Raw genomic sequence first — 14,023 nt, 5'->3', positions numbered from 1 at the left:
CTCTACAGCTGCCTGTGTTCGAGGAGGCGCGATGCTATACACCCGATGCATGGCTTGACATAGATTCGCATGGTAATGTCATGGTTCCATTAAAGTACGTGGGATGAGATGGGAAGCTGCTGTCATAAAAGCATGGTGGTGTGTATAGATGGCAATATTAAAAGACGGGTACCTAGAGGTTAGCCTTGGGGCTCAGCTTCGTGGCGAAGCCGTCAAAGAACTTTGCAAAATACTGCGCAGTCTGATCGGGATCCTCATGCAGCAGCAAATGGCCTCTGCCCTTCATGACATAGTGCTCGCAGTCGTTAATTGGCTTGATGACTCTGCGAATATGCTCCCGGCGACGGCTGTGATGTCTCGCCAGTCAAGAACACGGTCGGGCACTGCACCTTCCAGATATTCCAGGTTGCATATGGCGATGCAATCATAGCGCCTGCGAACACCCCAGCCTCGTTAATCGGCCGGCACTTCAGCACAAGCTTCCCGCCGACCTCTCTAGGCCGTGCTTGATGTGCAGGTCGAGAATGCGCTTATCCCAGATCTTGAAGAACGGGTGCGGCTCAAAGTACTTGCGCGCAGCCTCCTCGTCTTTCCACTCCGCCCGCCGCCCCATGGTCATCTTCACGATCGCCGAATTGCGGTTTAGCTCGACCTGGTTAAACAGAACCGGGTCGGCAATAACCAGGCCCGAGAACGTCAGCGGTGAGATTTCCTCCGCCAAAAGCATCGATGCTGCACCCACGAGTGGCCAATGCCAATTACGTTCTGGCGCACGCCCAGCTGCCGCACAACTGCCAGGATGTCGCTGGCATTGTTGAACCAGGTCGAGAACTCCTCAATCGCAACTGACTCGCGGTTCAGAACGGCGCTGTCTCCGTGGTTGTACGAATCGATCGCGACTGCCTGGCTGATGCTCCAGGGCCGCGACGATTGGGCGGAGAAGAGCTGCTCAAGGACCGGCTCCCAGAGCTCCTTGTGGAACCCGTTGGCGTGGGATAAGAGCAAGGTCATGGAGTAGCCCGAGGGCTTGGGCGTCGAGGACTGGTAAACATTTGCAACGATCCGCTGGCCCTTGCGCGCACCGTCAAACACACGCCTGCAACATTCATGGTAAAGAAACCGAAAAGACAAGTGTATGGCGGTGAAAAAATGAAGCCGTTTGCGAAATGCGGCGAGAGATCGTGATTTATAAGCAGTTTCTGGCTTTCACGTTCCGTGCCACATGATTCGGCATTGGGCCAAATCGCGAAATCCGCCTGCGCACTTTTTTCTCTGGTCTAATCCGCTGCGTCGGTTCTGGCGGCGCTCTTAATCCTCCGGGTGCAGATAGTTTATCGGAGCTGTGGTGTTGAAAAGAGAGAGGGATGCGCCATTTTCAAGTTCCGTTGCGGCACAAGATCCAGGCTTCGGTTTGATGGAAAGGGCACCGACACCGTGACGTTTCAAGCCGCTCAGCTGCCCTACACCTACGCTTAGCTGAGTTGCACGCAGCAGCCCCCGGTGGTAGCTTCAACTTTGGATAATGTGCATCATGCCAGAAGCAGCGTATTGTAGACATTGTCTTAATTACAACGAACACATTAATGGTACAGGAGGGAGCCTTTTTTCATGTAAGAATGGGATTGTATCAGTCGGCAGAGATCCCCTCTTCGAGCTCGTTGATGAGGTCGTCAAAGTTTTCATCATCATCCTCGTCGTCTTCGCCCCAGTCCTCGTCCTCCTCGTCATCTTCATCTGCCTCGCCTTCGTCGTCTTCCCGATATCCTTCCTCGGCGCCTTCAAACAGCGATGCATCAATGCCGTCTTCGTCATACTCGCCCTTTTCCTGGCCCTCGCCCATGCGGCTATCGCGGTAGTCATCAAGAATAGACTTCTTCGGCTTGTTCGACATACCCAGCGACCTGGCTAAACGCTGCCGGGAACTGAGGCTGGTGACCTCCTCCATCTCCTCCGATTCGTCGTCGTCACCGTCTTCATTGGCTCGCACCATTGGCATTTCCTGGCTCGACATCGACATCGAGAGCGAGTGACGACATACGGTGTCTTGGCGAGCTCGACGCATCCCCATCAGCTTCTGTATCCGCTGCTTTGTGCTGTGTCCTGCGCCGCTTCATCCGGTGCTTCGCACCATGGTCCTGGCCGCCCTTCTCGCTTTCAGTCCGTGCTACTGTCGCCAAACGCATCGCTGCTATCAGCCTGAGCCTCATCCAGCGCTTCAGCGCCATCCTTTAGATCCCAATGCGCTGCCGCATGGCCTGTTTCATCGCGACCTGGCGCAGATTAACGCCGCTGTTGCTGTGCGAATTGCCTGCTGGTGTCCGCGGGCGCTCGCTGTCAGAGTCGCTCTCGTTCATAAACTCGTCAAGCTCGCGCTCGACATCGTCCCAATCAAGGTGATGAAGGTAGTCTTCGACCTCCGACTCGCGGATACGGAAGTTCGCCTCCTGCTTCTCAATCTCCTCCTCGAGATCAGTGGTGTTGCCGCTAAAGTCGTCGATCGCGTGCAGACTGCGCCTTTAGGCGCTGTAGGGCGGCGGGCTTCGGCTTCTTCTGGTCGCCCAACGTGTCCTCGGACTTGCGCTTGCGCGACCCAGGCGAAGCGCTTGGCGAAGCGCTTGGCAAAGCTGCGGGATCGCTGGCGGGGTTGTCGTCAGCGGGCACAATAAACGACGACATGCTCTCGATAACGCTGTCTGGTGGCTGCTCGGTAGTGCTCGCTGCTAGCTTGGCCTTTTGGGGATCCGATCCGCTATCGTCGTCGTCATCAACCGACGATTCGTCGCTGGGCTCGCCGTTTCCCTCTTCCAGCTGCTTGTTGCGCGCATCGACAATATCCCTTGTCCTCCTCGTACCACAGATACTGTGTCTCGTCAAGCCTTGTCCACTGGCTCATAGAGTCCAGCAGCCACGCAACAGTGACGACGATTGGCGGGTGCCTGCGCATGTTTCCGCTCTTGGAGTTTTTCAGACGCCGTGCCTTGTGCACTTTGGCTGTATCCCGTTTGCCAGCGACCATAGTGCGTGGTGCGCTTGCTGACATCAGTCTCGCAGCGCGCACCAAACTGCTCAGCCCACCGCCAAAGATCGCTTTTCTCGGGCGGCGGAGCACCAGGGTGGATGGGGATCACTGCACTGAACACCAGAGTGATTCCTTTCAGAACACTGCTCTTCATGCGCGGCAGCAGAGTTGTCACGTCAGGCAGCGGCGGGACTGAGGGAGGGCTTGAGCTTGGCATAGTAGTTCTGGTGCAGCTGGGTCAGCACCTTGAGCATATGAGTAAGCTCATGGTCGTTGTCGGAGAGCGTTGGCTCTGGGCGTCCCTCGGGCTGATCAGTGTCCATTTCCTTGCCGTTATCGTCGGTATCCGGTCCGGCGCGTGGAATCGGTGTGGTGGGCGGCAGCATGCCAGAGTTGATATCGCCGACGCCGCTAAAGAAGGCGTATGGCTGGACCTTGATGAGGTTCGGCGACCACTGCCAGACATCAGCGCGATCATCGAGGGCGACAACCATGCTTGTGTCGCACGGGAACAGGCGCCGCAAGGTCTTGTGTGTGACCGACCCGCTCTCGTCGCGCGACAGAATGCGCTCCTTGAAGTACCTGTGCCCGGGATCAATTGTGGCGGCAACAGCCTCGGCGTAATGGCGTGTGCCCATAGTGTAGATGTGCATTTCGTACATATCCGAGATCTTCTCCAGAAACTCGCGCAGGTTTGGCCGTAGCTTGATGTAGTAGCGGTGCGGGCCGTCGGGCAATACAAACGCGCCAATGTCGTCGGGCAGGGCAGTCGGCGGCTCGCTGGCACTGCTGTTGGGTCCGTGGTAGTTTTCAATGAGCCACTTTTCAAAGCTCGGGTCCTGCGAGGCGAAGGCATGGATGATTGTTTGGTCGAGGTCGATGATCAGGGAGAGCTTCTTGGCCTTCCACAAGCGGTGCATGGTCTCGCTCTCGAGCCGATTGGCCTCCTCGTAGCTGACACGCAGGCCCTTGGCGTCGTGTGACATGTTGATGTTAGCCCTCGACGCATCAATGCCCGACTGGTCAACACTATATTAAATAAATACCGGCGAATCTGATGTTAGCACGCAAGGTGGTGGAGGGGAGGCGCGTGACATGGATAGCTAGCATCGAAAGTCCAGATGTGCATATATCCAGGTCCATCGCTCGTTTACTTACCGAGTCATATCCATGCCGCAAATCGAGCAGAGGCCGTTGAAGACTACGTCATGGCCGCACGGCTGGGTAATCTCAAGCAGGGCATCGCCGTGGCGGACGACCTCGCCGGCCCTGCCCAGAATAGCCGTGACCTTGCCGTCCAGCGGCGACCGCAGATACTCGCGCTTCTTCATGTAGCCGTCTTTGTCAATGGTCCTTCGCAGGGCCTGCTCGAGAACAGGGTCGGATGATACGGGCTGATTTGGGTCGACTTTGACGCGGTATTCGTAGGTGAGCAGCGGCGTGTCCTTGTCGACAACATCGTCTACTGTGACTTTGAATTCAACCACCTTGGCTGGCTCATGTCGCCGCGGAATGACTATCGTGTTGACAGCTTCCATTTGTGATAGGAGAGATAATAAAAGCCTGCTGTGCTGAGGGGGGTGTAGGAGGGATTTTGCTTGAAGAAAAAGTAAAAATCGGAATAAATTTTTTGTTTTAAACTAAGGAGGAGATTTGCTGGCGGCGCGTGGACGCGGTTTTTATGCGGTCGGCGATTGTGAGAGGCAGGCCGGCTTATGGAGATGGTTGTGCGGCAGGTGGCCCGACCACCCCTACTCCAAAAATCAGTGGGCCAGGCTTCAGTCAGTACAAGGTTCGCCCACTCGGCTGGAGACGAAATTGCGCATCTTTCGGAAGGGTGGTCCAGCGTGACACAGGGCAGAGGACCTCAGGCAGGAGAGCCGACGGTGGAGACAGTGCCCGGGTGGCCAAATAATAAAGTGCGGATCAGGTGGGCGGCAGACAAGCTTCAGAGGAACAGGCAACCCCTCACCGGAGCCACATTTTCTTCTCTCCCAGGCTTTCTGTTTTATTTTTATTCCTCCACACTTTTTGCAAATGCGCCTGACAATTACAGTGCACCCGTCGACGACGTTCAACATCGAAGTCGACGACTCCATGGAGCTCGAGAACCTGAGGGCACTGCTTGAGATGGAGGCAAGTATGCAGGCAGGCAGGCAGCAGGGGCAGGTGCAGCAAGGTACACGTCACTAACCAGGGTATTACGTAGGCAGACATCCCAGTGCAGAACCAGACGATTCTGCATAACGGGCAAGCGCTGACGAACGCAAAGGCGTCGCTCAAGAACCTTGGACTGCAGAACGACGACATGGTGTACCTGTTTGACAGCACCAAGCAGCAGGCGCCAACACCAGCACCAGTCGCAGGGCCAGCGGCGGGAACCAGCCCGCAGATGGAGTCCCTGCGGCAGCGGCTTCTGAACGACCCGGTGCTCCTGCAGCAGCTGTCGCAGGGGCAGCCGGAAATCGAACGGGCGGCTCGGTCGAACCCAGCAGAGTTTGCGCGGCTCGTGGGGCAGCTTGAGGCGCAGCGGCAGCAGGCGGAGCAGCAGCGGCAGCAAGAAATCGAGGAGCTGAACGCGGACCCGTTCAATGTGGAGGCGCAGCGACGCATTGAGGAGGCGATCCGGCAGGAGAACGTGACGCGCAATATGGAGATTGCGATGGAGCACAACCCCGAGTCGTTTGCGCAGGTGACGATGCTGTACATCAACGTGGAGGTCAACGGGACGCCCGTCAAGGCGTTTGTCGACTCGGGTGCCCAGGCCACGATTATGAGCCCGGACTGCGCAGAGCGCTGCGGAATCATGCGGCTGCTGGACACGCGGTTCGCAGGCATTGCGCGCGGTGTCGGGCAGGCCAGGATCCTGGGCCGTGTGCATAACGCGCAGATGAAGGTGGGCGGGCAGATGCTGCTGTGCTCGTTTACGGTTATGGAGGGGAAGCATGTGGATCTGCTGTTCGGCCTGGACATGCTCAAGCGCCACCAGGCGTGCATTGACCTGAAGCACAACGCGCTGGTGATTGGCGACGAGAGCATAGACTTCCTGCCCGAGCACGAGCTGCCCAAGATGATAGACGACGCCGAGCACGCCGAGCAAGCAGGCGCTCCGGCTGTGCCGCCAGGTGGCATGGCTGCGGCACCGGCAGTCCAGCCAGCGGCCCAACCAGGGGCTGGCCAGGCCAAGTACCCGGAGGAGACGGTCCAGGCGATCATGTCGTTTGGCGTGACTCGCGAGCAGGCCATCAGCGCCCTGGACGCAGCCAGCGGCAACCCGGACGTGGCAGCCAGCTTCCTGTTCCCTTGAGGCTGCAGCTAGAAATAAATGGTATTAGATAACTAAGAAACTTATTGGGTCTGCCAGTTGTTGAAGTTCTGGTACTGGTTCAGCGGGAAGCTGCCGCCAAGCGGCTGTCCTCCGCGACGGGCACCATTTGGAACTGTGCCCTGGTGCTGCGGCGGCTGCTGCTGCGGCGGCAGTTGCTGCGCAGCCGGGTCCTGCTGCTGGTGTGGCTGCTGCTGCAACCGCCCGTCGGCCTGCGGGTGCGTGCGGTTAGGGAGCATCAGCAATGGATTGACGCCATAGATGCCCTGGGTGCCAAACATATTGTGGAGATGCGGCGGCTGCTGGGCTTGCTGAGCCTGCTGCTGCAGCTGGATGCTGTTGGCGTCGGTAACGGCGGCAATGGAGTTCGCCTGGGGCCGCGAGAACTGGTGCTGCTGCTGGTATGTGGGCAGCGGCGAATTTGACGGCAGCACCAGGTTGTTGATAGCACCCAGAGGCGGTGACGTGGCGGTGACCGTGGGCTGGCGGTACGCGGGATTCTGGCGCTGCTGCGGATTGTGCATGTACTGCTGCTGGTACTGATGGAAGCCGGGCGCCTGGCCCTGCATCGACGTCATTGGATTGGTGACGCTGAGCTGCGGCGACGCGGCCGAGGCGGCAACAGCGGCTGGCTGGCGCATGCGGATATCCACGGCCCGCTGGGCCTGCATCTGCATCTGCTGGGCTTGGGCTTGGGCCTGCACCTGCTGAGCCTGTTGGGCCTGTACCTGCTGGGCCTGCTGAGCCTGCTGAGCCTGCTGAGCCTGCTGGGCCTGTTGAGCTTGCTGCTGGGCCTGCTGCTGGGCCTGCTGCTGAGCTTGCTGCTGCTGCTGCTGCAACTGCTGCTCGCGGTTCTGTGTATTAGCAACGCTCCTGTCAAATCTGGCATTGCCAGCTGCATGCTGCTGTCTTTCGTACTGCTGCTTCGCAGCATCATCTTCTGGTGCAGCCGCAGCTGCAGCCGTCCCGGCCGCCGCAGGCTGATTAGCAGCTGGATCAGAGATCACCGATATGGCGGTTGGCCGGGGCGCCGGCGACTGCCTGGCATAGCCAGGCGGCCGCGACGCTGCTCGCTCAGGGTACGCCGGCTCGGTGCTAAGAAACACCGACGGATCGCGGGCCTCAGCCGACACGCCAGCGGCCTGCGCCCTGCTATGCGAATGCACCTGCATGGGCTGCGACGGCAGCGCCAGCGACGTGTTGACCGAGCGCTGTGCAATAGCCGGCGACGACGCCGCGTGCTGCGAAATAATATGATGCGACAACGTGGCCAGAGCCAAAGGCGTCGGCGTCGGCTCCTGGGCTGGCGGCTGCTTCTTCTTGCTTGGCTTCGGCTCCACCGGGTTTTTGCGTGGGCGGCCGCGCGGCCGCTTCACCACGCCAGTGGGCTGCTTGGGGGCAGGCGCAGGGGCAATCGGCGCAACCCCGGCGTTGCCGTTGAGCTCTGGCGAGTGTTCGGTGCGGCGCGCGGCGATCGGCGGCTCGGTGCGTGCGGGCGTTGCAGGCACATGCAGGAACTGGGCCGGCGTCGGCGCTGCCACCGAGGGCGGCGGCGGCGGTGCTGTGCGCATGCGCACCAGGCCGCTCTCGTCGGCATCGGCGCCGCCCTCGGAGATTGTCGGCAATGCGGGACGGTCGGAGTTGCTGCTTTTCCACTCCAGGTGCTGGTTGAGCCGGCGGATCTCGCTCAGAACCTCGGCCACTGCGTCTGGATTGCGTGCGGCCGACCAGCACAGGTCCGAGCACGCGGCCGACAGCTGCAGGAACAGGTTCTTGAACTCCTCGGTGGGCCCGCGGTAGCTGCCGTTTTCCTGCGCTTGCGTGGCCGCCGCCGCCGCCGCCGTTATGCTGGCCACGTCGCCGGTCCGCAGCGAGTTCGGCTGCGGTACCAGGGCGTCGTAGCGAGCCGCCAGCGAGTGGTTGTGCTCGAGCCGCAACATGATGATCTTCCACATGCCTGAGGCTTGCCGCGACGCCCGCGCCAGCCAGCGGCATCCGGTCTTCATGGATTTCCGGCGGTGTGCGCCCGAGTGCGCCAGGGACTTGTGCGAGGCCTCGGGTGTCTCGGCATCTGACCGGCCCACGCTGTCCTCGCGCTTCGCGTCCTTGCTACGCGGCACTCCCTCGGATGAACACACGATGTCGCGTTTGCGGATGGTCCCTTCCTTGTCGCGCTCCACGTCGTCTAGTCGCACATTGAATCCGTTCTCTACCGCGAATTGCCGCACATGCTGGATAAACGCGTCCTGCGTTGCAAACAGCTGCTCCGGAAAAAGCGTGCACTTGTCGTTGGACATGCAAATTATTAGCAAGGGGTGGGTAGGCTAATTCGGCTCTGAACCCTCGGGTGCCCGTGGGGGGTAGCTGGGGGGGTTCGATTAAAATTGCTATAAAGCGCTAGAAAATAAGTGTTGAAAATACACAAAAAAGCTGGCGTCCTTTCTGACCAGGCCGGGGTGTGCCTTACCCGCTGCGCCTGCCCCCCTCCCCAAATATAGCAGCCCTGTCCTCCATCCTGACTGCCCCTGCGAGCCGGTCCCGTGATCAATTGCTCCCACGAGCTGCATATCCTGAGTCGACTGCCGGCAACACACTCTCACGCTATCGCACTGCTGCACTGTTGCACCGTCACCACCCTCCAGCTCACACCCTCTCACCGCCCTCGCTCTCACAATGTCCCTAGCACGCCCCTCGTCGTCTCTCATCATCACTGCCCCCTGGCGGGCAGCAGCATCGCCCTACAACTACCGCATCCTGATGGCCAAGCGCGTCAGCAGCGGCAGCTTCGAGAACGCCTACGTGTTTCCCGGCGGCGTGGAGGAGCCCAGCGACTCGCAATGGCACATGTCACCACACAAGGTCTGTGCGCTCCGCGAGACCTTCGAAGAAACAGGCATTCTGCTCGCCTCGCCCACATCGACGGCCAGCCCGGGCCAGGACTTTTTCTCCCAGTGCTCCACCCGCACGCCCCTGGATATCCGCCAGATTGGCCGGTGGGTGACGCCGCGCGAGCAAAAGAAGCGCTTCGACACACGCTTCTTTTTGCTGTCGGTGCGGGATGCCGATACGGAGATTCTGGGTCAGATCAAGCGCGCCAGCGTGCAGGAGTCTGAGCTGGTGCGTCTGGACTGGCTCACACCCGGCGAGATCCTGGAGACCAACAGAGGCGCCACGCTGCCGCTGTTTCCACCGCAGTTCTATATTGTCAGCGAGCTGAGCAGGTGGCGCAGATGGCAGGACCTCGGTGCGGATCCGCTGGCGCTGGGCGACCCCGATAACCCTATCGAGCCGCTGCTGATTAAGCACAATGGGAACATGGTGTCGCTGTTCCCGGGCGACTGCGCCTATCCGAGAGGCACTGAGAGAACCCCAAGCGCCAGTCTGGATGACTGTGACGGCCCGTTGCATCGTGTGGTGATGAAGAGAGCCAAGACCGGCGGATTCGTCCAGTGCGATCTCCAGAAGCGCCTTGGTGTGAGTGCGCCAAAGCTCTGACGTGTGCCTTCGTTTCCCCTGTTTTTGGCCGAATCATGCGATTCGGATCCTCCCTCTCCAGCAGAGGCGTCATTGAGTACCGCCCTGCTTTATACAGCCCGCGGATCGGCACTGTGCCATGCGTCGGCTTCCTTGCACATGTAGTGAGACCTGCCTTCTATTTTTGCCGAGAGGTGTTGGGTTGCTGGCGATAAAAATAATGAATCTGCCAAAATAAACACTCTTCATCACCGAGTAACAGGCACGCAGCGCTATCAAATCACCTGGAGGCCTACTGACGCCTTCTCTCCTCCACTGTTTGCATGCACTTCTTTTCTACCACCTGCTCTTACTTGTAACCATGCGTCTGCCGTTCAGCCGTAACAAAAAGTCAAAAAAGCCTAACGAGTCCTTTGACAAACTGCCAGGCGACGATGCACACTCCTACGTCTCTGACGGCAGCGACATCGCCAATGACGGGACCGCCCGCGACTCCTCCAAACCCAACCTCGACGACACCGCCGGGCAGCCGGTGCACAGCTCGACCAGCCGGCAGCGTGGGCTGTCAAACGGCAGCATCGGGTTCTCAGTGACCAGCGTCGGACGGCCGATATCCACCGTGCTATCGAACCAGCTGCACTCGCCCTCACACGATCTGCAGCTGGCGCAGCTTGAGGAGGAGCTGGATACGATCATGGACGAGATGGGTCTGGAGGGCGAGCAGCGGATGAGCATGAAGGCGATGCCGGTGGACAGCAAGCTGCAGTTGATCCAAACGCACAAGATGACGAGCCACGCCCAGAAGCTCATCACGCCGCTGTCGGAGCACCTGAAGATTCTGACCAAGGCCGGCACGCAGTCGCTGCCACGGTCGCGGCTGGAGAAACTGCGCGTGGATATTTCGTACCAGAGCGTGCAGCAGATCCGCGGCTTCATCGATGACGGCGGCCTGAAGGTACTGCTGAGCCATTTGGTGCAGCTCAATAGCCGCAAGACTGCGCTCCGCCGCCAGGACGAGCTCATGAAGGAGCATGAGCTGCTGAGGTGCATTCTGGGTGCGATCAAGGTGCAGGCGGGTGCCGAGTATGTGACCGACGGGACATCGCACCTGCGCCATATCCTGAACTCGGTCGATCCGCGCTGGCTGCAGTGCTCGACCGTGGCCCTGCGCATTGTCTGCTATCTGCTGCAGCTGCAGAGCCTCGAGTGCTCGGACGCCGTGGTGGCTGCATTGTTCCGCAGCGACGACCTGTCGGATCCCAACAATAAGCGCTCGGCCTTTGTCGCCTGGATGGAGACCGTGGAGACCGCGGCTGGCGAGTACAGTGTGGCTCAAGGCAAGGACCTAGTGGCCGAGTCGAATATCGTCGAGTTCATGTCATACACGCTGATGCTGATTGGGGCACTGCTGGACAACAACCACGAGGATCTGGCCCTGCGGGTCAAGCTATACAGCAAGTTTGGCGACCACGACATGTTTGCCCTGTTCAGTTCGCTCAGGAGCTGGGGCGTGTCGGTCATTGACTCGCATCTGAACCGCTGGGACGAGGTGCTGCGCCGCGACTACAACATCGCGCGATCGATGAAGCCTGGCCAGATCCTGATGGAGAACAGCCGAGACAGCTCGGTCATAGACAGCTCAGCATTCAAGACCTTTGTGGAGCGATACGAGAGGGCTAGGGATGCCCACCTCATCGACCAGTCAGACGACGATGCCGACAGCTACCTCAACATGAACGTGTCCACATATGCGATCCCGACGGCCAATAGCAAGACCACCTACGAAATGCCCGCGGCCCGGTTCGACTCGACACGCTCGGTCCCACAAGTCTCGCACAGCGACCACCCCTCGCCCAGCAACAACAACCCGTTCTTCCACAGCCTGAGCAACTCACCGCGGCCGCTCTCGACGTCGGCGGTCGACGAGAGCCAGGACGTGGAGGCGCAGAGGGCGTTCCCGTTCACCATGCACAACCGCAGCCGCTCGAATGTGGCGGAGACCGGGAGTCTCCGGGCACTGCGGGCGCCGGGCGCGTCGCCGGGCCCAAGAGCTGCCATTCCACCGATGACCCCGGCCAAGAGCCCGGCGGGCCCTGTGGCATTGGCGAAGAGCGCAAATGTGCTGCTGCAGAAGTCGCTGGCAGCCATTGCGAACGACGGCAAGGGACTAGCGCTGGGCGAGGCAAAGGAGCTGTATCGCGAGTTGCTGGCAATCTCGCAGGCGACGCAGGAGCTGCTGGATACCGTGGATCTGGCAGAGTTCAGCAGCAAGCAGTAATGGACTAATCCTGGTCACCCATCATCGCTGTAACCTCGCTGGCCCTGCTTTTGAAGCACTTTAGCCCGCTTTTCTCTCTTTGCAAATTTTCATTACTTTTTTCCTCGTTCTAATTCCAGTTTCTTTTTTTTTTTTTTTTTCATACAGATGGCAGGCAAGGCTGTAGATTTGGACGTCGATGACATGGACTTCCCACTGCCAGAGCAGCAGTCGCGCGCGTTCCCGGCCGAGGGCATCCGTATCGGGCAGAGCCTGGGTGGAGTGAAGTTCGTGAACGACGAATCGCGCTTCAAGCGGTGGGTATGCCTGTACCCGCTGTACTTTGACAAGGCGCGCTCAGTGGAGCAGGGCCGCAAGGTGCCGCAGTCGTTGGCGGTGGAGCAGCCGTTTGCGCGGCAGATCGCAGCCGCGGTCAAGGAGGTCGGCTTCAACGTGTGCTACGAGCCGGGCAAGATGCACCCGCGCGATTTCTTCAACCCCGGGCGCGTGCGCGTGCAGCTCTTTGACGAGGAACACCGGCCGGTCCGCCATGACATCCAGACGCGCAAGAAGCTGATGCGCTATGTGGCCGAGAGAATGCCCCACGTCAGTGCCGAGCGCGAGAAGGAGCCGACGCTGCAGGATCTGATTGACTCGGGTGCCATGCCTGTGTTGCCTGGCATGCCGCCGCCCGGCGCCAACAACGACGAGGAGGAGCCGGCTGCGCAGCCCAAGCCTGGCAAGCAAAAGAAAAATAAGAAAAAGGGAAAGGCGAAGCATCTTGTTTGAAGAATACACATGACTATGAATGCACGTTGGTGATGCGCCAGTTGCCTGGTGTGTATATGTACACTTTGTTGTCCGGTGACGGGCCCGGGGGCGGCGACGGCGGGAATGTCACGGTGTATGACGTGGTGGGCTGTTCATCGTAGTAATGGTGGTGTTTGACCACAGTCTTTGCGGGCTTTCTGGCAGGCTGTTCGCTGTGGTGGTGGTGGTGATGGTAGTGCTTGACCACAGGCCGCTTGGGTTGCGCAGTGCTGTCGGATTTCGGGAACAGCGAGAACCTCTCCTTGGGCTTGTCCTTTTTGCGCGCCGTAGTACATTCATATACGTCGTAGTGCGACTTGACAGTGCACTGGTGGCCGTTGGTAGGCGCACAGTCGCAATGCGTGCAGACGGTCAGCGGGGTCTTGTAGCGCCAGTACTCGCCATAGCGCCTGTCGCGCTCGGCGCAGTGGGGGCAGCAGTGGGCTGCGGTTGCCGGCTTGCCGAAAAGCTTGTCAAAGAATCCCATGGCAGGAAAAATGGTAAAATGAAATAAAAATCAAGGAGCGAAGGCGAAGAACAACGCGGCGAGGTGTTTCGAATAAAAATTTTGACAGTAAATCGTCAAAGCGCCAGGACTGCACGTCAGTTCCCGGGTGCATGCTTTGCACAGCGGCAGTTTAATACAGCATGCACCCCTTTGGTGCCAACTGCACAAAGCAATTGCCCAATATCGCTTTCTGTGGTGATGTACATACCTGGTGTCCGAGATCAAGGCACAAATAGCAAGTCATGCGGATTGATCGGTTGATTTTCAGATTCCTGCGATGCTCGCCGTGATTTTCCATTTATCTCCAGGCTGCATCGCAATTTTTCAGCTAGTCTTGCCTCCATTTCCTCTCGTTCCATTTCTAAAAAAAATTCACCACAGTTGTTTGAAATCATGTCGTCGTTGCTTGCGCGTTTAACCGGCCGGGCAGCCTTCACCATGGCCCGCAGCATGTCGACAGAGGCAGCAGCCGCCACCGAGAAGGTGGGGCGGCAAATTGCCATTCCGCGGCCGCGCGGGCAGTTCGACAGCCCGGCGACGTTCCTCCAGACGATCGGACGCGGGTGCGAAAAGTTCACAGACAAGTTCCGCGACTGGGACCATTTGTTCCGCGCCGACTCGCTGGCCATG

General features: G+C 59.4%; 1 protein-coding gene across 1 annotated transcript; it reads right to left on the bottom strand.

The window, feature by feature from the left end:
* Nucleotides 1-12,487: 12,487 nt before the first annotated feature.
* Nucleotides 12,488-13,425, bottom strand: DL89DRAFT_101166 (uncharacterized protein). Its single transcript, XM_040882989.1, has one exon. The coding sequence runs from the start codon at nucleotides 13,370-13,372 to the stop codon at nucleotides 12,878-12,880; it is 495 nt and encodes a 164-aa protein (XP_040739651.1). The 5' UTR covers nucleotides 13,373-13,425; the 3' UTR covers nucleotides 12,488-12,877.
* Nucleotides 13,426-14,023: the final 598 nt, after the last annotated feature.

Source organism: Linderina pennispora (assembly GCF_002104995.1).
Source record: "Linderina pennispora strain ATCC 12442 chromosome Unknown DL89scaffold_29, whole genome shotgun sequence".
NCBI lineage: Eukaryota > Fungi > Kickxellomycota > Kickxellomycetes > Kickxellales > Kickxellaceae > Linderina > Linderina pennispora.
This window is presented reverse-complemented; position numbering and strand designations above follow the sequence as displayed.

Coding starts and splice junctions, on each gene's coding strand:
- DL89DRAFT_101166 (XM_040882989.1), bottom strand. CDS start 13,372: ATGGGATTCTTTGACAAGCTTTTCGGCAAGCCGGCAACCGCAGCCCAC.